The 23,059-nt window shown below is 41.5% G+C and overlaps 2 protein-coding genes across 2 annotated transcripts; one reads left to right on the forward strand and one right to left on the reverse strand.

Annotated features, from left to right (window-relative positions):
- Positions 1–443: 443 nt before the first annotated feature.
- Positions 444–6,037, reverse strand: LOC117057414 (vomeronasal type-2 receptor 26-like). The gene is made up of 6 exons (XM_033168255.1): positions 5,895–6,037; positions 3,963–4,140; positions 2,925–3,779; positions 2,040–2,267; positions 1,472–1,598; positions 444–1,345 (listed from the first exon to the last, which is right to left on the reverse strand). Exons 1-6 carry the CDS (start codon positions 6,035–6,037, stop codon positions 444–446), a joined length of 2,433 nt encoding a protein of 810 aa, XP_033024146.1.
- A 5,719-nt stretch (positions 6,038–11,756) lies between these two features.
- Positions 11,757–22,358, forward strand: LOC117057415 (vomeronasal type-2 receptor 26-like). Its single transcript, XM_033168256.1, has 5 exons — positions 11,757–11,974; positions 14,924–15,215; positions 16,260–17,111; positions 20,523–20,649; positions 21,427–22,358. The coding sequence occupies exons 1-5, from the start codon at positions 11,757–11,759 to the stop codon at positions 22,356–22,358; spliced, it is 2,421 nt and encodes an 806-aa protein (XP_033024147.1).
- The last annotated feature ends 701 nt before the right edge of the window (positions 22,359–23,059 follow it).

Consider the following 23,059-nt stretch of genomic DNA (forward strand, 5'->3'; position numbering starts at 1 on the left):
AGAAAATCTTTAATAATAATAATAATAATAATAATAAGGAGAAGAAATAAGGAAATCTGAAATGGAATTAGGAAAAGTTAAAACTCAAAGGAAAGAGGAATTAAAGGGAAATATTAAATTATTGCAAAATCAATTTCCTAAGATTTTAGATAATGAAATTGAAAATAAAATAAGATATTTGCATCAAAAAAAGCTTTGAATATTCGAATAAAGCTGGGAGATACCTGGCTTGGCAATTAAAAAGAAAGAAAGAAAGAAAGAAAGAAAGAAAGAAAGAAAGAAAGAACAATTGATAAACTAATAGAGGATGGTAAAGTGATTGGAGACCCCAAAGAAATTTCTGATTCCTTTGTAAAATTTTACACAAAATCATATAAATAAAGAGGCACATTTGAATGAGCATGAATATCAGCTGAACTGGGGCTTTATACTTTCAGATTTGTTCATTTTCTTCTTCTTACTAACTGCCCCTTGCTGTTCAGCTCAGGCTTTAGCAGAATGATGTAGCATTTAGGGGAAAAGATGCAGCCCAGTAATCCAGCACCGGAGGCCAAGATGGAGAAGATTTCCACAGCCACCATGTATTTCCCCTTAGCGCTCATGTAGGCTGGGACAAAGGTCACCCAAACACTGCAGAAGACCAACATACTGAATGTGATGAACTTGGCTTCATTGAAACTGTCTGGCAACTTCCTGGCTAGGAAAGCCACAATGAAGCTGACAGTGGCCTGGAAGCCCAGGAAGCCCAGGACACAGCAGAACATGGTGAGTGAACCTTCATTGCATTCCAGAACAATCTCTTTAGCCATTGTGTGCATGTCTACATCTGGGAACGGGGGCGATGTTGCCAGCCACACCATACACAGACTGGTTTGAATCAGGGAGCAAAAAAGAACAACAGAAATGGCCAGTCTATTCCCCACCCATCTTCTCAGGCTGGATCCTGGCTTGGTGGCCATGAAGGCTAAAAGCACTATGGCAGTTTTGGCCAAAATGCAAGAAACTGCCACTGAGAAGATAGTGGCAAAGGAAGTTTGTCGAAGGAGGCACGTCCCCTCCTTGGGTTGGCCTATGAATAGCAGAGCACAGAGAAAGGAGAGCAGGAGTGAGACGAGGAGACTGTAAGTGAGGTTCCTGTTGTTGGCTTTGACTATGGGGGTATTGTTGTGCTTAATGAAGATTCCCAGTATGAAAGCTGTGATGAAAGAAAAGCAAAGAGCAAAAATGGCCATACTGATTCCCAAAGGTTCTCCATTAGACAAGAAGATTATATTTTTTGGAATACATAAATCCTGCGCACGGTTTGCATAGTGATCGCTCGGACATTGTAAACAGTCTGCCATATCTGGGGAGAAAAGGAGACTTTAGTAGAACAAATCTGCTTTTTCCTTGTTGATGACTTGCCTCCTCTACCACTTTTTCATCTCTTTACATTCCTCTGGGCTCTCAATTTAAAATTTGCATCCCTTACCGGTCAGGCTGGAAATCTTCCCTTCTGGGCATGAAACGCAACCATAGCAGCAAAACGGTTTCCCTTCCATCTTAGTCTTCCTAGAACCCGGATGGCAGAATTCATTACACACAGAAAGCGGCTGTGCCTGTACAAACATGAAATCAGTGAAAGTCTGAGACAATTGTATCCACTATGTCAAAGGGGCATTGTGTCGAAAATGCACACGTCCTGTTCAGACTGGCTAAGGCCATTCCTTGAATCTTTTACAAACGCATAAGAAATATTTTTTGGCAAATAGTTAACACTTACTCCAGGATTCAGCCAATATGTTTCCCACTCAACAGAACACTTTGCCACAATCAAACATCATTTTATGAATTTCTCAGTTTTGTGTGGGTTCGTGTTGATTAATCTTTCATTATATTTTTTAAATATCAAATGACATTCAAAACTGGAGGCAAATGGTTTAGTATTAAATGGGTCTAACCACTAAGTAGGTATTCACAGAATGAGAGCCTTACAGTCCAAGATTTTGCAAAGTAATTTTCCTTCCAGTTATTTAGGTATGTACTGACCATACAGGTACCTGGTTAAATGTGGTAGGCCATACAATATCATTAGAAGAAATGTTCAGCGTTTTCTCTTTGGGAGCAATGACATCTATGTTGCCAAGTATGGCTCGAAGAAAGGAGTGGTTTGGGAATGTTACCCAATTGATAATATCAAATCCAGCTGTTAATTCTCCATTTTGATCGAAGGAAACCTTTTCCCCAGCACTGTTGTTAAAGGAGACCCTTTTAAGGAAGTCATGGAGCTAAATTGAAACAACAGGGAAGTCAACAAACTACGTTTTAGAGGCCCCTTAAAAGTTCATCACTCATAATGGTAGTAAAGCACCCTGATAATGCAGTAAATCTGATATACCCTATATAAACACCACCACCACCACCATCATCATCATCATCATTATCACCCATCAGATTTTAATGAGCAATATTCCCATCATCGGGATATTTGCAAAGTCAGAAAAAAATCACATGAGGAAAAGACCTTGCAACATAAGTGTTGAGAAAGCGGTCAGCCGTCTGGAATGAATTCAATTTCCCTGTTCTTGAAGGACCAAGTGCAGAAACTATAGGTGCTCCCTAGATCAAACTGTGTTGCTGGAAAAGCAGGTTTCCTTACTGGCTGGGAGTGGTTTTCAACCATTTTAATATATGAATAAGGATCTAGTGGTGTTTTGCCAAACCTTAGGGATGCACTGTGCACATGAACTCTTTTTGGAGTTGGGTCCAAAATGTTTTTAAAAGTAGCAAGTAGAAACGTACCATTATTTCCCACCAAACAATAGCAAACGTATGCCAGCATCAGCCCTGGTGGCCTCTCTCGCACCACTCCATTTTCCTGAACTTACGATGTGCTGGTGATGGCATGCATGAACTCTCCTGAATCTCTGGGCTCAAGAAATTACCTGCCATGGTTCTTGATTCAGAAGCTCCCCTCTCCCTCCGTCCATCTTTGTTGCGTGTTTCAATTTGAATGACTGCATGGATTGCAAAGCATGTGCTACAGCAAAGACTGCATTGTACACACTGTAGCTGTGGCCAGTCAGGCTCATTTCAAAGACAGACGCAGGAAGCGTCTCCAGCTTCTCCTCCCCCGTGCAGTTTTCCCCAGCCTCCCATTCTACCTCACTTTGGGGGAATAAACAATTAAAAGCCTTTTCCCAGAAGATCCTGAGAAAGACATCTTCTTTTTCAGAGAAAGGATTTCTCATCTGGAGGAATTTCTGGAAACCTAAGACCTCCTTGGCATGAACTGCAATGGATAAAGCACCATGGATGATGTCTATGTCCCAAGTATTTTGGAAGTCAACTGATGTGAATTCCATCTGGGCGGTCATAACCCAGACTTTTGTCTTCCTTGTAATATCCTCTATTTCTAAAACTCGCGGAAGCATTCTCAAGAATATCATAGTATGAATTTCACCATGTAGAACCACGACGTTGGCAGTGCTACCCATAATAATCTTACATGTTTCAACCCACTCAACCATTGTGTCATCAACATCCTTGGTGAGATAGAGTGGTGGTAAAGTTTCTACAAATTCAAAGCAGATGCCACTCTGGGAAAACTCAGGAAGCACAGTCTGTACAAAACTCTGCCCATTGTCATCATCTATAAAAACCACCCCAATCCACGTCCACCTGAAAAACAACAGCAATTGTAGAATCCCTGCATTCTGTCGGTCCACATTTGGGAACATCCTCTGGAAGAAAGCACCTTGGGCATGACCTTTCATCACTGGAGCAGAGCCATAGCCGACCTATAAATAAGCATAAAGAATGTTGATTTACATGAATTCTATTTATTTCCTTCTTGAATAAGAACTTTTGAACAAGTTTCTCTAGCATGATGCTTTTCAGCTCCGAATCAGTAAAGTCCATCTAACAGGCATCAGAAGCATGATTGAATTCTTAAAGTCCAGGGATTCAGGAGCAAATCTTACCTGAGGGATTTTGAAGATATGGAGAATGGTTACCATGAAAGCACACACATCTGAATTAGGTCCCCCAATGACAGCTACAACATTACCCCACACATCACACTTATAGTTTGGGATGAATCTTCCCCATGTGGAGAGGAGTTCCAGTGAAGCCAGATAAGTCCCACTAGCAATAAAATGGCTATTGTAGATGTTGAAGCCCAGGGTGTGGTTGGATAAGATCTGGAGATTTTCATTTATTTCCTTTACAGCAAATACAAAGGCCATGGTGTGCTGGTAGCTCTGAGTAATCAACCTGCAATTAGATTTTTAGGCTGTGTCAGAGTGTTTCACATTTAGAATACAGGACGTGGTGCATCTCTATTCAATGAATCTGTGAATTTTACCCCAGTAAATGCCTCTTATTTAGAAACCAGACGTATGCATTCAAGTGCAATGTTCAAAAGCTAGGGAGTGGGTGGCACTGTGCACTGTTTGACGGGGTGAGGTGTGTCCCAGCTTCTGCCAGTCTATCAGTTTAAAAGCACACCAGTGCAAGTAGATAAATAGGTACCGCTCAGCGGGATGGTAAGCAGGGTTTCCTTGTGCTATGGCTTCTGTCACAGTCCTCCGTGCACCAGTAGTGGTTTAGTCATGCTGGCCACATAACCCAGAAAGCTGTCTGAGGACAAACGCCGGCTCCCTTGGCCTGAAAAGTGAGATGAGCGCTGGACACCATAGTCACCTTTGACTGGGCTTAACCATCCAGGGGTCCTTTACCTTTACCCTTTTTACCTTATTCAGAAACCAGACATATGCATTCATGTTCAAAAGCCAGGTTCATACATGTAAATGCTATTGATATAAAATTTGTTTTGTGCAGATGTGAGCTCCTTTGTGTTGATAAATTCTTATACTTTCTACTAGACTGATCAGCTCTCAAAGGGTGGGGTGACAATGATATAAATGCTTCTAAAATTGATCAAAGACCATAAATAAACTTGAAGACAATGCGGAGTTAAATGGGAAACCATAGAACCTGCAGTGAAGGGGTGGCCCAGTCCAGAAAATCCAACACAATTATGGTGAGACCTAAATCACAAATCCAGTCTCAGTAAACCTCTTGTGAATATACAGGTGAAACTTGAAAAATTAGAATATCGTGGGAAAGTCCATTTATGTAAGCAATTGTTTTCATTAGCTACTGGAGTTTACTATATGAGATAGACTCATGACATGCAAAGAGAGATATGTCAAGCCTTTATTTGTTATAATTGTGATGATTATGGCGTACAGCTGGTGAAAACCCAAAAGCTGAGTTTGTTAATTTGGGGTTTTCATCAGCTGTACGCCATAATCATCACAATTATAACATATAAAGGCTTGACATATCTCACTTTGCATGTCGTGAGTCTATCTCATATATTAGTTTCACCTTTTAAGTTGAATTGCTGAAAGAAATGAACCTTTCCATGATATTCTAATTTTTTGAATTTCACCTGTAGAAGAAAATTATTTACCAGGAGAAAGCTGGTTTAAGATTTGCAATGCCCCATTTAATTGTGAAAAAATGTGCATGCAATTCCATTTACATTTATAATCAGATCACTCTTTTGTGGTGTCTTTCTATATATTAAATAAATTTTGTATGGATTGTACATATGGAAGAAGAAGAAGAAGAAGAAGAAGAAGAAGAAGAAGAAGAAGAAGAAGAAGAAGAAGATTGTTTACACCTGACACTATATAATTTCGAGTGACAAAGGTAACTAAAAACAGCTATAGCGTAAGTTACAATATGTTTGATGCAAAATATTATAAAGGTTGATAATAATCTAGTCACGGCTCTAAAATATGTCTGAAGCTAATAACCAGTCGTTAAGTCTTGGCTGTTCTGACTACAAAAAATCAACACAGGTACTGTATGTCTTCTTGATTCTACTGGAATTAAATCCTTACAAGACATCGTCAAGGAGTTCTTGAGAGGGATGTCTATTGAAGTTTATAGGGTTGGAAAAGGTGTAGATCTGAGAAATGATGGCAGCAATGGTTAAGCTTCCGGAACGAAAATAGTTTTGGTTTACTGTGAAAGGTTCACTCATATTACACTGAGCAACGTTAAGACCCCTCATTTTGCACGAAATCTATCTGAATATCGATATTCCCATTCCCTCATTGCTATTCAATTATATGTCTTTAAGTAACATAGCCTAACTTGAAAGGCCACTCAGTTGACCTATTGGCAGCCAATACTATAATACCAGTTATGGTCCCCCACCTGTCTTAAGCCCTGCTTTGAATAACACACAGGATATTAATCACACCCATCCATATTGGGTCATTGTTTTCATAGTAGCTCCTGGAACTCCCTTGGGACTTACAGAAGAAGTTGAAGTAATCATAGTCAATTGGATAATTCTTGGGTAGATAATCACTGATACAGAATTAGATGTTCTCTGCAAGTTGCAGGTGCAAACAAGCCTATTGTGTTTTTTAAGAAGTTTCCTCTGGTCCTCCTGTGAAGAAACATTTTTGAACTGTTCAGATATGACAGGCACCCACTATTGGTACTTTCCAGGAATAATAGAAGTAATTCTTCTTTCAACGAGCATTTTCAGCCAAATGGTCTCAGCTTTAGATGTTTATTTTGGTTTTTTTTGGTTTTTAAAAACTTTTTTTAAATTTTTACATCATTTAAAGCTGTTTTACTTGTTCACATGTAAAACAAATTGCAATTGATGATGTACCATTACAAATTGATAGACTAAATAATGATCCTTCCACTTGATCCCAAATTTTTATCCAGCATTGTTTTTAAGTATGCCTTCCCATCAGTTTTCTCTCTATGCTTTATTTCGTTACATCTATCAATAACTTGTAATTTTTTCACTAGATCCCAATTGTTTTCATTTTCTACTATTGCTTTTCGCATGTAGACAAGCTGCTTAAATAAGTGTGCTCCTTTGACTCTGGCCCAACTTGGCTTCCTAGAACGTATCATAGAGGGTTGACTGTGTGGGTCCAGGCACTGATTACTATTATTATTAGTACTTGTTGTTCTTAAATGGGCCTTCCCATCACCGTTTTCTCACTATGCTTTATTACATTACATCTATCAATAACTTAAACTTTTTTGACTAGATCCCCATTGTTTTCATTTTTCTATTATTACTTTCCCCACATTGTCTCCAATGTTAAAACAAATACTGAGCCTAATGCTTTCCCCAAAGGAAAAAAACCTTTCCATTTGGGTGGGGGGTGTTTTCAGAGCCAAGCATCCCTGACTGGTCATTGCTCACTAATATTCCTTCTTCCTCTTGCGTTTTCCATGATCATTCAGCCAGCTGTGGCATACTAAAGTAACTCACCCAGATTACAGATGACAGAGCTTTTTGTTAAGCAGGACAATGAAATTATGGTCTTAAATATACTGTATGCTGTAGCTGGCTAGGAAGTGCAGGTCATGCACTTTCTAAACCAACCAGGTATATGCACTCGGGCAGTACATGTCTTAAATAGCTTTGACCAACTTCTTGAAAGATCTAAGACACTGAGTAAGGGTATTATTTCTCAAATATAAAATATTCTCACACAGTGGGCTTCTCCTCCCCTCATCACACTACTGTATTATTAAAGTTGGGAAATCTTTGGTAGAGCAACTAGTTGAACAACTTTGGGGTCAAATTTGAAGGCAGGGCAGCTGAGGAGGCTGCACAGCATTGGGGAAATGTTGAGTAGGATGCAGAATTCACACAAGAACACTCTCATCCACTTCACAGCAAGAAGGCAAGTTAAATGTTGAGCCTACTGAAAGGACAACGAGATTGTCCTGCAAACAAGGCACAACGAAAGTCCAGGAGATAACACAGAAAAATCAAAATAGCACCATAAACCTCAATTCCAATAAACCTATAACATGATGATGATTCCCAGTTGAATACAAGATAATTGTGTCAATTCTTTATTCATCTAAGTTGCTCTCTGTTGTTCCATTCGGGCACAAAAATAAAACATTTTGGGGAACATGTGCAGTCTAATAACCCAGCATTGGAGGCCTGGATCTCTACAGCAACCATGTATTTAACAGAAATATATCACACATTTATGAAGAATTAAAATTTGCATTACATTTACATTTTACTGAGGAGATAAAAATGCAAAATATGACATGATGACTATCAAAGGAATGGGATAATAACCAACATGATTGCAAATATCAAATTACTTTATCAAGGGCTATATAATGTCAGATATGTCAATTCATTCCTCTTCTTAGTTGCTTCTTGTGGTTCAGCTGGGTCCTCAACAAAATAATGTAAAATTTTGGGGAAAATATGCAGCCAAGGACACCAGCACAGAAGGCTAAAATGGAGAAGATCTCCACAGCCACCATATATTTTCCTCTCGTGCTCAGATAAGTGGGAACAAAGGACAGCCACACACTGCAAAAAACCAACATGCTGAAGGTAATGAACTTGGCTTCATTAAAACTGTCAGGTAACTTCCTGGCTAGGAAGGCTACAGAGAAGCTGACAATGGCCAGCAAGCCCATAAAGCCCAAGACACAGTAGAACATGGTGACTGAGCCTTCATTACATTCCAGAGCAATTTCTTTAGTCACAGAGTGCATATCAATATCTGGGAATGGGGGAAACGTTGCCAGCCACACAGTACAAAGAGCAGCTTGTATCAGGGAACAGGAAAGAACAATGGAGGTGGCCTGCTGTTTTCCCACCCATTTCCTCATCCTGGAACCTGGTTTGGTGACCCTGAAAGCAAGGACCACAGTGACTGTCTTGGCCAACACACAAGAAACTGACACAGAAAAGATAATACCAAATGCTGTTTGTCGAAGGAGACACGTTACTTTCTCTGGTTGACCAATAAATAGCAAAGCACAAAGGGAGGCAAGAAGGAGGGAGGCAAGGAGAGTGTAGGAGAGGTTGCGGTTGTTGGCTTTGACTATGGGAGTGTCTCGGTGCTTAATGAAGACACAAAGCACCAAAGCTGTGGTGAAAGAAAGCGAAAGAGCAAGAACTGCCAAAGCGATCCCCAAAGGTTCTCCATAAGACAAGAAACCGATATCCTTTGGCATGCATGAATCCCGTTCCATGTTTGGGTAATGATCTTGTGGGCACTGAAGGCATTCATCCATGTCTGAAAAAGAAAATTCAAGTTTCTATGCAGTGCAGCACAATTTGTTTTCCATTAAAATAATAAATATTAAAATAAAAAAATATTAAATATGAGTTGAAAGTTATTTTTGTATTTCTGTTGACCTTTTCTATGGTAACTGAGCATGCTGGTCCCTCTTTGTGCCTTTGCTTTAAGAGGGAGAGGCTGTTACACGTTTAGCTTTCCCCCAAAAGTTCTTCTTGTAACTCTACAATCTTCAGAAATTCTCTCCAAAAAGTTGAGTGACACTTCATTTGAAAGGCTCTGTGCATGATGTCTCTTACCCATCTGGTTGGAAAACTTCCCTTCAGGACATTGAATGCAGTCATAGCAGCAAAATGGCTCCCCTTCCTTCTTTGTTTTATGGTAACCCAAAGGGCATTTATCATTACAAACAGAGTGGGGCTGCACCTGCCCACAAATTAAAGAAGAGAACGTTTTCTGTTTTGCAAGCTTGTATATCAAAAGTGCACTACATTCTGGAAACTTGAAGAACTGTCTCATACAGTGCCACCATTATGGGAAAGAAGACATAATCTTTAAGACCAGAATCTCCCTGTCATGCTTAGTGTCAAATAGTGGACACCTGGCAACCCTACTGACATTTTCGCTGCCCTACCTCAAGGTGTCAGGGATTGAAAAAGTGACTTACTCTGGACAATGAAGATGCTCTACATTTGAGTGACAGCAACTTCCACTTATCAATACTTTCTCAGAAAATATGACCAGATTGAAGAAACAACTCAGAGAATGCAATAAACATAGTTGCTCAAAAATAAAAAGGACCAAAATTAAAAATTAATCATCAGCTCCAGTCCCTGCTCCCTCACAGTTTCTTTCTTAACAACCAGAAAATTCTTAAATACCTAATGCACCTATGACTAAAACTGTATGATCACCACAGTGCTGATGGGTAATTTGGCATAGCTAGGAAAAATGTATCACGTTGTAAAGGAACTTTAAAAACAACAACACCTTACACAGTGTATTCAAAGATGTCATTAGAAGGCCTTTTTATGAAAGTTGTTCTACTGGCATGTCCAAATATTTGAGATATAATGCTGGCAATGATGAAGTCTCCAGGTTGGTAGAACTTGTGGAGAATAGGAAGAGAGTTGCTGACACTGCATTTGATGTCAGGCGTCTTGTGTGCCACCAGAGGCAAAAAGACCAGGGCTGCCAATGGCAGTAGCTTCTGTGAAAGAATTCCTTCTCTACTCCCATTCTCTTGCCTCCACATTGTACCTTATTGGGTTCTGTGTTGAGCCTGACAGCCTGATTTGAGTGGCCACACAGGATGATGTGTGACTCAGACTGTGCTGTCTAAAATGTTCAAGATCAGATTGACAAAGCCCTCACGCAGAATTGGATCGGGGATAGTTATGGAATCCTTATGTCTTGCAGTTTTAGTCATGGTTACTACAGCTGCCTTGAGACCTGGTGAAGAAGTAGCATATAATCATGATGAAGTAAGGGGAAATAATCACCTATTCAGTTACCGGTACATTCTGACATGAAGGAATACCAAAGAAATGGCAGAATATTTTGTATATGTTCATATTTCACGGGATGAAGCTTAAATTAGTTATAAAATCAAACTATACAAAATCTGGTGGAGTGGGTGAGACTTCTCAGCTGGTCTCTGTCTTGTGGGGCTTTTCAGTTGAAACAACTGTGTTTCATTATATCAGGGGCTAATGAAAAGCTGAATTGACCTGGAAGAGAAGATTGTAAAACTCTGAACCTCTGTAATAGTCCATTCACAGAGCTGCAATTTCCAGAGTGGTTGAACAATCAATCTTTCTTCCTATGGAACTCTGGGAACTGTAGCTCTGTGAGGGGAGAGGGGGTCTCCTAACATCCGTGAGGACACTTAATAAACTGCAGTTTTCAAAAGGGGTGGGGAGGGGAGCAATGACTATTTAAATTAGCATGCTGCTGCTTTAAATGTATAGTACAGATGGTCCTCATGTATGTTTAAATACAGCCTCACTGGTGTTGTTTGTTTGTTTGTTTGTTTTTGTTTTTGTTTTGCTTCAAAGTACATATGGGCTTTTTTATTAGGGCTTTTTCGTCATCCAGAACTCACTGGAACTAAATAAAAAATAAAAAAATAAAAAAATCATTCCAGTAGCTCCTTAGAGACCAACTAAGTTTGTTCTTGGTATGAGCTTTCATGTGCATGCACAAAAAGGATTTTTTTTTTAAAAAAAAATTGTTTTGACTATGGCAGACCAACACGGCTACCTACCTGTAACTGGATCACTGGAACTCAGTTCCTGCACCTCTCAGGTGAGCACCATTGCCATTCTAGAACAAGGGAGACCTTCACGGTGAGTTCCGACACCTCTTTTTCTAGAAAAACAGCACTGCTACCGAGTAATTATCAAATTCACCATGATTACTTCATCTTCTTCTCTGAGTCCCAAGGGAGTTCCATTAGCCACAGCAAAAAACAAAGGCCTCAAGACTGATGGGTGCTCCCTGTAGCATACAAAGCAGGTGCTTAAGACAGACAGGTGATGGCCACTCTGACTGCTGGTACTCTGCAGTATATAGTCTTGGCTGTGAATAAGTCAGAAGAGTGACCGTTCAGTTCTGCTCAGGGGACATGAGAATAAGTGCTAAGACAGATGTGTGTTCAAGATGGTATGTTTCATGCTGTTGTTGCTGCTGCTGCTTCCTTGGGCTGTGTGGAGTCTAACTGTAGCTCAGTGTGGTACCAGTGACCCTCTTCCAGTAAATCACAAGTATTACCAGTCAGGAGACCTCATCATTGCTGGCATCATATCTCAGATCTACACATTTTCCAACCCTATAACTTTCAAAAAACATCCCTCTCATGAGCTCCTTGATGACATTGTGTAAGGAATTGATTTCTTTATCATATCATTTTCCAGACAGTCTAGCTTTTGTTAGTATGTTGCAGCAAAAAAAGAAAGAGAGAAATGGTGGGGGGGACAGGGACTCTTTTTATAGCATAAGCTTTCAAGGGTTAGAGTTTACTTGTGATGAAATGCACTTCAGCACACAAACATTTATGCCATAATACATTTGTTAGTTTTAGGTTTTAACCATTATCTGCCCAGGTAAGATTCTTAGAATAAACTAGGAGTAAAATGACTGGGATTCCATCGCTCTCTACATCTCAGTGTGTTGAGAGCCAGTGTGGTGTAGTGGTTAAGAGCGGTAGACTCGTTATCTGGGGAACCGGGTTCGTGTCTCCACTCCTCCACATGCAGCTGCTGGGTGACCTTGGGCTAGTCACACTTCTCTGAAGTCTCTCAGCCCCACTCACCTCACAGAGTGTTTGTTGTGGGGGAGGAAGGGAAAGGAGAATGTTAGCCGCTTTGAGACTCCTTTGGGTAGTGAAAAGCGGGATATCAAATCCAAACTCTTCTTCTTGTTGTTGTTATTTTGTAGTTCCGGTGCTTATATCCAAACTATCATCCCCCAACTCTCATTCATTTCTAAGAGTGTTGATTAGGATGAATGATGCCTACATTTCAGCCGCTTTCTTAAGGCAGACACGGCTAAGCTATTGTCCTCTAGATGTTGCTGAGCTGCAATTCCCATCTGATTCAGCCCATGGTGGCCTGTGGTCAGAGATGTTGGGAGCTGCAGTTCGGCAGCACCTGGAAGATGTTAGCCACCCCTGCACAGTTTAGATTTGTGGCTAGATTTTGAGATCTATTTGTGTATATATTTATGGATATTGCAACAATAATAGCAGCAGCCACTGCCAAACTTGGGAGGAGGATGAGCCGGCATTTGTCTGAAAAAGGGGGCATCCCAATTGCCTTTCCATGACCTCCACTGCTGGCCTCCTCCCTCAGGCAGCTCCTAGTGGCTGCTGGAGAGTGGGTGAAAAGGAACAGAGGCTGCTGTCGCTGAGGCCCAGTCCGTGTGACACGCTGGCCCTCAGGGGCAGGCAGAGGTCAGGGCCACCCTGGGCTGGAATAAAGGGGAAGTGGAGCAGAGTGCAGGGCCGTCTTAACCATTGGCACTAGGGGTACACAACACCCGGGCGTTGGGCTCTCAGGGGTGCCAGGCTGAGAGTCTGTAGCTGAGCGTTGGAGTCTGGGGAAGAGCGACCGACAGCCAAGCGGAGCAGAGCCTGTCAGAGAGTCGCAGGTTCTTCTGCTGCGGGCAGCTCTTCCAACGCTTGCTCCTGAACTGCGAACTCGCATCAAGCTGCCCGCAGCAGAAGAGCCCGCATTGCTCCGACGGGCTCTGCTCCACTTGGCTGTCAGCTATTGCCCGTGCCGTGCCGTGCCCGGAGCGGTGTGTAATGTGGGTGCTGCGCGATGCATCCTGTTGCATGCGCCGAGATGTGGGTTCTTTGCTGGCTTTTCTGCTGTTGGCGCACGCTCCCAGCGCTGCCCAATGTGGGGTGCCAGCGCAGAACGATGGGGAATGCAAGCAGCAGTGGAGGAAACATTTCTGGATGGGATCCGCCACATGCCAACAGCACCGACGGCAGCAACGAATCCTGACAAATAGGAGCGCACAGCACCCACAATGTTACACACCGCTCCTGGTGCGGCACGTGCAGCCGAAACAGTTAGACACCATGCAACGGGGGGGGGGGAGGCAGCGGGTGGACAGGGCGGCGACTGTGCCACCCGACATTCCCACCCACCCCCCATTGAACCCACAGACACCTTTGTACGCCCCTGTGTGTGGGGCGCTGGCACCCCCGCTGGTTGACGTTGTGAGTCCCTGTGTCCCGCAACTGTTCTAAAGGTAAACAACTATTTCCTTTTTAAAAAGTCTACAACTTTGGTGGTTCTCTTCCTAAAAAAAAAAATGTTGACAACTCTGAGCAACCTAGGGGTGCCCGGTGGATCTTTGCACCCCAGCAGCACATATGCTTAAGGCGGCCCTGGCAGAGTGCAAGGAGTATTGGTTTTAAACGAAAACGAAAACCACCCAATGCTTGCCCCTTTCTAAAATTTATTTATTGGTGTGTGTTTTTCTTTTTGTAAATCTACCAAAGAATGAAATGAAATGAAATCAGGATGAAGGGTTTTTCTCAGGACAGTAAAGAGGGTGTGTGCTGTGTCCCATTGGTGTGGTGGTGGTGCCACTTGCTTCTCCTGATAGAAAATACTCTGCAGGGGCGGGAGAGAGAAATGGGGGGTCAAGGAGGGTCAGTTGGGGGGAGTGAGAAATGTCCCCATTTTCATCTGAGGAATGTTGGAGGGTATGCACTTTTCTTCCAATGTGTGAAAGGCCACACAACTCCCTCACCTGAAGATCTTGTTCACAAGGCAGTACACATCTCCTTTTCAGTCCTCTCCCCAAATCACTATGACTTAGATCAGTGTTTTTCAACCTTTTTTGGGCAAAGGCACACTTGTTTCATGAAAAAAAATCACGAGGCACACCACCATTAGAAAATGTTAAAAAAATTAACTCTGTGCCTATATTGATTATATATAAAGTAATTTTTCAATTTTTCCCACGGCACACCAGGCAACATCTCGCGGCACACTAGTGTGCCACGGAACAGTGGTTGAAAAACACTGACTTAGATTACCTGCCCATCAGAGATCAATTTTCTAAGACATGCAAATTCCTCCAATCAGTTTTGTCGCCACACCCTGTGATAGCAGATCAGTGTAACAGGCATAACTAGAAGAGTATCAGCAGAAGAGATGTACAGATCTGTAAATGAAAGTGGGTATCACTGCACATTTGAAGCAGGGCGAATGTGTATATGTACATTCAAAATAGATTGGGGTAAAATTCAGAGATGCATAAATTCTGAAGCAGAGATGCTCTGACACAGCATGAAAATCTGATTGCAGATATTTGACTCAGACCTACCAGCACATCCTGTCCTTCATATTTGCTGTAAATGAGATCAATGAAAATCTCTGGATCTTATCCAACCTCACCCTGGGCTTCCACATCTATAACAGCCATTTCACTGCAAGAGAGACCTACCTGGCCTCAATGGAACTTCTCTCCACAAGGGGCAGATTCACCCCAAACTACAAGTGTGATGTGCATGATAATGCAATAGCTTTCATTGTGGGTCCTAATTCAAATGTGTGTCTCTTCGTGGCAATGACTCTTTATGTCTACAAGATTTCACAGGTAACATGTATCCATGGAACACAGGACTGAAACAAGCCAGTTATACTACTCTTTCTCCTCAGATAAAAATTTGCTTTTCACATTTTGTATTTATATTTATGAATGAAAAGGATGGTGTAACGGATCTGCCCTTAGGCAGGGTATGGTCAGAAACCCCAGCGTGTGAAGAGTTAAGGTTCCGCCTGTTTGAGTGGCAGTTCACTCGCAGGAGGCGGGACTTTTCGCCCTTTAAAAGGAGGGAGCGGCAGTTGGTCAGGGGGGAGAAAGAGGGAGTGAGTGGTGACTGAGGGAGAGAAGGTTAGAGACCAGGATAGTGGTTAGGCTAGGTCAAAGGTTTAGTATGTTATACTGAATAGAAAACCTTTTATGATGTTATGAAACTATGTTTAATCATTTGATTCTCTGAAACCGTTATGCTCTAAAAAGAAAATAAAGACTAGTTTTGTTGCTATAAGTCAGTCGTCGTCAATTTTTGGGTCCAGCGGGTTATAATCTGCTCATGAAGAGGTGAACCCAGGGAGGAGTCCAAACTGTCCTGCGGGGTGTTAGTTTGTGTCTTAGGGGTTTCACTCAGGAGGGGCTGGCGGGCTGAAACATTGTGTATGCCACTGAGTTGCTAAAAGGGTTTAGCAGGTTGATACAGTGAGGGATCTAGAGAGAGAGACCCTGGGGCTGTAGGCAATAAGGTGTTTAACCCCTGAAGCCCAGAGCAAGGATTATAAACGGCCGCGGCAGCTGGACAAAGAAACTCCAGTTACTAAGATACTCCTATTTTATAACTACAGGGGAGTGAACCTCATTGACGGACCTCCGAGGGACAGGTGGGGTGGCTAATTAGTCTGACCCGGAACACCTGAGAAAATAAAAATAAAAATAAATAAACTTAGTAACAGGGGAGGGGAGTGTGAAAGGGAGGTTCGTTGCAGATGGCATCAGACTTTCCTTGTCTAGGAAATGTCATTATAGAGGGCAAAGAGTAAACAGGGTTTGGGAAATAACTCTTAATATTTCATATCTCTGGATTTTATTTTATTTTTCTTATAGTTTGGATATGGCTCTGCTCCAATAATAAATGACCAAACCCAAGAAGCGTTCTTCCAAAGGATGTTTCCTGCCGAAGAGCATCAGGCTGCAGGAATCCTCCAGCTGTTGCTGTTTTTCAGGTGGATATGGATTGGGGTGGTTTTTATCAATGGCGACAATGGAGAGAGGTTTGTACAGACTGTGCTTCCTGGATTTTCCAAGAGTGGTATTTGCTTTGACTTCATAGAAAATTTGCCAACACTGTATTTTACCACTGGCATGGAAGAAATGGTGACTGAGTGGATCAATACATACAAGGTTATTGTTCGTAGCACTGCCAACGTTGTGGTATTACATGGTGAAATAAATACTATGGTATTTCTGAGAATGTTTCCCCGGCTTTCAGAACTGGAGGACATAACAATGAAGACAAAAGTCTGGATCATGACGGCACAGATGGAATTTGCATCCGTTTCCTTTCAAAGAGATTGGGAAATAGACATCATACACGGTGCCCTATCCATTGCAGTTCATTCAAGGGATATTGTGGGATTCCAGAAATTTATTCAGGGGAGGAATCCTAACTCAGAGAAAGAAGATGCCTTTCTGAGGGTCTTTTGGGAAACAGCTTTTGACTGTTCGCTCCCTAAAACTGATATAGAAAGGGACGGTAGAGACACCTGCAGCGGGGAAGAGCAGCTGGAGGCACTTCCTGGGTCTGTCTTTGAAATGAGTCTGACTGGCCACAGCTATAGTGTGTACAACGCAGTCTCTGCTGTAGCACATGCATTGCAGGCCATGCATCCATCTAGATACAAAGGCAGAGTGATAGTGGATGAAGGAGTAAAACTTCAGAATCAAGAGTTATGGAAGGTAATGTCCTGAATACACTAAGAACAAAGGAAGGATCCTGCTGGCTCAGTCCAAGGGCTTCCTATAGCAGACAACCAGACAGCTTGGGGGAGCCATCAAGCAGGATATCCGGGCAATAATATTCTCCCACTGTTGTTCCCCAGTGCCTGGTTTTCAGAGGCATGATGTATTTATTTTTGGAGAATGTCTATATGTGCCTTGAATATAAGCAATAGCTGTTCCGTTTCCTCCATGAATTTGTAGAAGCTCCAGGTCTCACAAGATTCAAATGAATAGAAAAAGAATTGAATATTCTGTGGAAATTCCAAAAAGACATGATGATGAGCAGGGAGTATTTTTTTTTTTTGCTGTCCCTGCCTTCCACCACAGCAGGTGTGAATGATACAGCTGTGGATGCAATGGTGGCTATTCTTCCCTGTCATATTCTTCTGCTGCCCTGCCAGGGCTAGGATTGCTTTATTAATTTACCTTTAATAATTGCTTTATTAATTTACCTTAAGGTGGTATGTGCACATCTTCTACTCTCTATATCTATGATTACTCAGCATAAAGCTTTGCAAAAATTCTGTAATCAAGCGGGAATTACAGTGGTACCTCGGGTTCCATACGCTCCAGGTTACATACTCCGCTAACCCAGAAATAATGCTTCAGGTTAAGAAGAAGACAACCAGACAGCTTGAGGAAGACTTCAAACAGGACATTCTGGCAATAGTCTTCTCCCACTGTTCTTCCCCATGATACATTTGTTTCTGAAGAATGTCTATATCTGCCTTGAATATTAGCAATAGCTTTCCTGTTCCCACCATGAATTTGCACATGCTTTGCAATCCATGCAGCCATTCATATTCAAACACGGAACTATGGTGCTAGGAAGAGGTCAGCAGTTTCTAAATCAAGAGCCATGGCAGGTAAATGCCTGGATCTGGCAGCCCCAGAGAGAGGCCACAAAGGGCTGGTGCTCAAATGACTTCCTTCTTTGAAACAAAACTAAACTAAACTAAACTTTAATTGCTTTTACTTTAAAAACCATTTTAGACCCAATCCCTAAGAAGAATCATTCTGGGCCTTCTAGGGGTTACCCTATATTTGTTCTTATTTGGAATGAGGTCCTTGGAGGCTTATTGGCATTTTCTGATTTTTGCATTTATTTACAATCCCTCAAACAACCTTGTGTTGCCCTTGCCTCTTGGATCTCATTCTCCTTGGACTCAGCTCTACAGCTGCAAATAAAACGTTTTAAGTGTGTTTTAAGTGCAATATGCAATGTGACACTAGATGGCGATGGTGAGCCTTATGGAAAATTCAATGTGGTTTTTTTTGAACTCTTAAAAAAAGCATTTTCAGAATGGTTTTTATATGTGTGTAGATTCCAGCCTTGTGTTTATCTGACCTGTGTATGTTATTGATGGCAATAGTTTGGTTGCAAAAATTATGACAATGATTGAGGGCATAGGAAATTTGCAACACTGTGAGAAGTATGCACAATGCTTTTGAGACCTCCAGGTATAGAAATATAACATAACATAACATAACATAACATAATAATGGGGCACCAAAAGTAGCTTGTGGAAAATGAAAACCTTTTAGTCTATTTGAAGCATCTTATATATCCATATTATTTGCCTTTTGTTGTTTCAATTTAGCTTCATCGCTACCTTAGGAGAGTCTCATTTAACAACAGTGCTGGAGAAAAGGTTTCCTTTAATCATAACGGGGATATCACTGCTGGATTTGATATTATCAATTGGGTGACATTTCCAAACCGCTCCTTTCTTCGAGCCAAAGTTGGAAGGATAGATCCCTTAGCTCCTGAAGACAAAATCCTGAGCGTTTCTGTGGAAGACATTGTATGGCCAACTGCATTTAAACAGGTACTGTAATTATCTGTACATTGTTATTAGAAGAAGAGTTTGGGTTTGATATCCCGCTTTATCACTACCCGAAGGAGTCTCAAAGCGGCTAACATTCTCCTTTCCTTTTCTCCCCCACAACAAACACACTGTGAGGTGAGTGGGGCTTAGAGACTTCAAAGAAGTGTGACTAGCCCAAGATCACCCAGCAGCTGCATGTGGAGGAGCGGGGACGCGAACCCGGTTCCCCAGATTACGAGTCTACCGCTCTTAACCACTACACCATACTGGTTCTCTTATTAGATCATTTATGCTTTTATGTAGTTTTATTTTTATTAATGTTTAATTGTTTTTATGACCTCCCCCAAGCTGGTTTTTAGCTGTTCCTGTTTCATCTGTTCCCTGAGTCCATGGGGAAAAGGCAGGGTGTAAATAAATATATAAAAATAATGATAAAATAATAATTGTCCATCCATCATTTTGGTAGCACAAATCCTTTTGATAGGAGAACTGGAGAAATATAACTTGTGATGGATAGACCTTGAGCATCCAGACAATGGGTGGGGTGTCATCCAATCAGGAGGGACAGTGGGGAATTTGAAGTTAGAACTTGACAGTTAAATGGTCAAATAGGGCCTGTCTGCCAGTTAGTGGAGATAGGATTGCTTTAGGACTTGGAAAGTACCTAGAAGGGCTTGGATAGAGCCTGGTTAGTTCCTAGATAGGTTAAAACTGTCAGATAGTAGGTCTGAATTAGGAGTCAGCTAGACATGGCAATCCAGTTTGTTTTCCCTGAGGGGGAAATGAAGATCCTAGAAGGGGCTGGGAGTGTTTTACTCGAAGTGTAAGACCAATGGCCATTCTAGAAGAAATCAGTCTATTCTGAAGCATGTTTAAAGTGAGAATTGTAAGAACCTTTCAGCTATCTCTGTACAGTGTGCTTGTTTCCTACAAAGTATTGTGCCTTATCTGAGTAGAGATTAAGCTACAGCCCTCATCAAGTGTACATAAATAAAATTCTAATATTGATCCCAAAAGTGCCTCAACCTTACTTCGACCCACTGTGCAGGGGATAAGTGGCCACAGGTTCTCCTTTCACATAAGTGCAATACTTTACTGCTGGTTGTAAAGAATAATCACCAAATACAGATAATAAGAGACTTCACAGGTATTACTAATAGAGGGAGTCTAAGCTTTAAGACCACCCAAAAATCTGGTCAAATTACCTTAATAATAATAATAATTTATTTATACCCCGCCCATCTGGCTGGGTTTCCCCAGCCACTCTGGGCGGCTTCCAGGAAAATATTGAAATACAATAATTCATTAAATATTAAAAGCTTCCCTAAACAGGGCTGCCTTCAGATGTCTTCTAAAAGTCAGATAGTTGTTTATTTCTTTGACATCTGGTGGGAGGGCGTTCCACAGGCCGGGTGCCACTACTGAGAAGGCCCTCTGCCTGGTTCCCTGTAACTTCACTTCTCGCAGTGAGGGAACTGCCAGAAGACCCTCGGAGCTGGGCCTCAGTGTTTCAACACCCACTAATTTCATTTATGCACAGGTACAGCCACTTTCTGTGTGCAATGATGTTTGCCATCCAGGTTACAGCAAGAGCAAGAAGGAAGAAAAACCTTTCTGCTGCTATGATTGTCTTCCATGTCCAGAAGGGAGGATTTCTAACTTTAGAGGTAAATACATTTTATTCATAGCATTTTCCTCAGGTTATTAACTGCTGAAAATCACTTGTTCAAGACAAGAATTTACTTCTTATTTAAAAGTTCCGAATTTAGTGCTGGCAGTGATACCCACAGCATTCCTTTGTTGTTTAGCATAGTGTTCAGCTTCCTAGAAGAAAAGAAAAGAAAATTTAAAAGTAAACAGGATTTGAGCATACCAGGACAAGAAAAATATGAAGTTCACAATAACTCTTGCTTTGTGATGTTCAGGGAATTAAGATACCATCAGTGATGGGATCTGCTGTGCACATATTCATGCAAAAGTACCAGTAACTGAGATTGTGCACACTGATTTTGAGCTAGGTGCCATCATAAAGGGTTTTGTAAATAGGCCTGAGCTAAAAGAATTTCCTAACAAATCTTTGAGAGATCAATGAGTTTTTACTTCACTTTTGGATCCAGTTTTAAGATGAATATTATTTTAAATCATTTTATTCATGAAAGAAAAAATGGGCGAGGCCTCCACTACTTCCAACTCTTCATCCAACAATAAAAACTAAAAATAGAATTTTATTTAGTATTCAGTGAGTCAAAGTTTCTGAATTATTATTTTTTTGTTCAGGGAAAGAAAAACTGTTGGATAATTTTATCTCACTAAAGAATATATGACAAAATCCACTCCGCTCCGTTTCCCAGCACAGAAAAATTCACTCAGTTGCATTGAATTCAGTAATGTACTGTGTGTAGAAGTACATCCATGTATAAAACAAAATCTGTTTCCTTTTTTAGACGCAGAATACTGCATTCAGTGTCCAGAAGATCATTATGCAAACAAAGAACAAGATTTGTGTGTTCCAAAGAAGATCAGCTTCTTGTCATACAAAGAGCCGTTGGGGGTAATCTTAGCTAATTTTTCTCTTTCCTTTTGTTTTATCACAGCTTTGGTGCATGGGATATTCATTAAGCACAAGGACACTCCCATAGTCAAAGCCAACAACCGGAACATCACCTACACTCTCCTCACTTCCCTCTTGCTCTCCTTTGTTTCTGCTTTGCTGTTCATTGGCCAACCGCATAAAGTTATGTGTCTCTTTCAACAAGCTGCTTTTATAATGATATTCTCTGTGGCAGTTTCTTGCATTTTGGCCAAAACGACTACAGTCATTTTAGCTTTCATGGCCACCAAGCCAGGGTCCAGTATGAGGAGATGGATGGGGAAAAGTCTAGATATTTCTGTTGTTGTTTCCTGCTCCCTAGTTCAAGCTATTCTTTGTACTCTATGGCTGGCAATCTCTCCCCCTTTCCCTGATTTAGATGCACATACAATGGCTGAAGAGATTGTTCTGGAATGTAATGAAGGATCGGTCACCATGTTTTACTCTGTCCTGGGCTATATGGGCTTCCTGGCCATTATCAGCTTCACTGTGGCCTTCTTAGCCAGAAAGTTGCCTGACAGTTTCAACGAAGCCAAGTTCATCACCTTCAGCATGGTGGTGTTTTGCAGTGTGTGGCTGGCATTTGTCCCAACCTACCTTAGCACAAAAGGGAAATACATGGTGGCTGTGGAGATCTTCTCCATCTTGGCCTCTGGCGCTGGGTTACTGGGCTGCATCTTTGCCCCTAAATGCTATATCATTTTGATTAAACCTGAGTTGAACAACAGGGGGCAGCTAATGAGAGGAAAGAACAAATCACAAATTGGAAAGTCCCAGACTAGTTAAAGTTGGATTCGATGAGAGCCAACAATCTCAAGCTCATTCCAAATGAGACTGAGGCACCCTTAGTGAGCAGTTCCCTAGACTGTATGGATGGGAGGTTGCCTGCTCTTGATGGGGTTACACTCCCTCTGAAGCAGTAGGGAAATAGTTGGGGGATACTTCTTGATCCTTTGCTCTTGCTTGAGGCACAGGTAGTCTCCATGGCATGGAGTGACTTTTATCAGCTTCAGCTGGTGGCCCAGCAGTGCCGCTATCTCAACAGGGAAAACCTAACTTCTGTTGTCTATGCTTTGGTAACTTCTAGGTTAGATTACAGCAACACGTTATACATGGGGTTGTTTCTGAAGATTCTTAGGAAATTTCAGCTGCTGCAGAATTTGGCGGCCAGGTGGCTCGTTTTTTATAATGTTTTATGGATTTTTAAAATTGTTGTGTTGTATTCTGCATTCTTGTTTCTTATTAAATGTGGCTTATAAATTTGTGAACAAATATAATAAAAAGACCATTAAGAACCTTCGTTTATTCAGCTAAGTGAATAAAGTAACCTTCTTTTATTCGTACATAGAGGCATGCATAAGATTTGCCATGGCGCAGAGTGTTCCTTCTCTACTGGGCCAGTTGTTGTTCAATGTCTCTATAAGCCACTTGGACAAAGGAATTGAGAGGAAGCTCATCAAATCTGCAGATGACACAAAACTGGGAGT

Source organism: Lacerta agilis, chromosome 14 (genome assembly GCF_009819535.1).
Source record: "Lacerta agilis isolate rLacAgi1 chromosome 14, rLacAgi1.pri, whole genome shotgun sequence".
Classification (NCBI taxonomy): Eukaryota; Metazoa; Chordata; class Lepidosauria; order Squamata; family Lacertidae; genus Lacerta; species Lacerta agilis.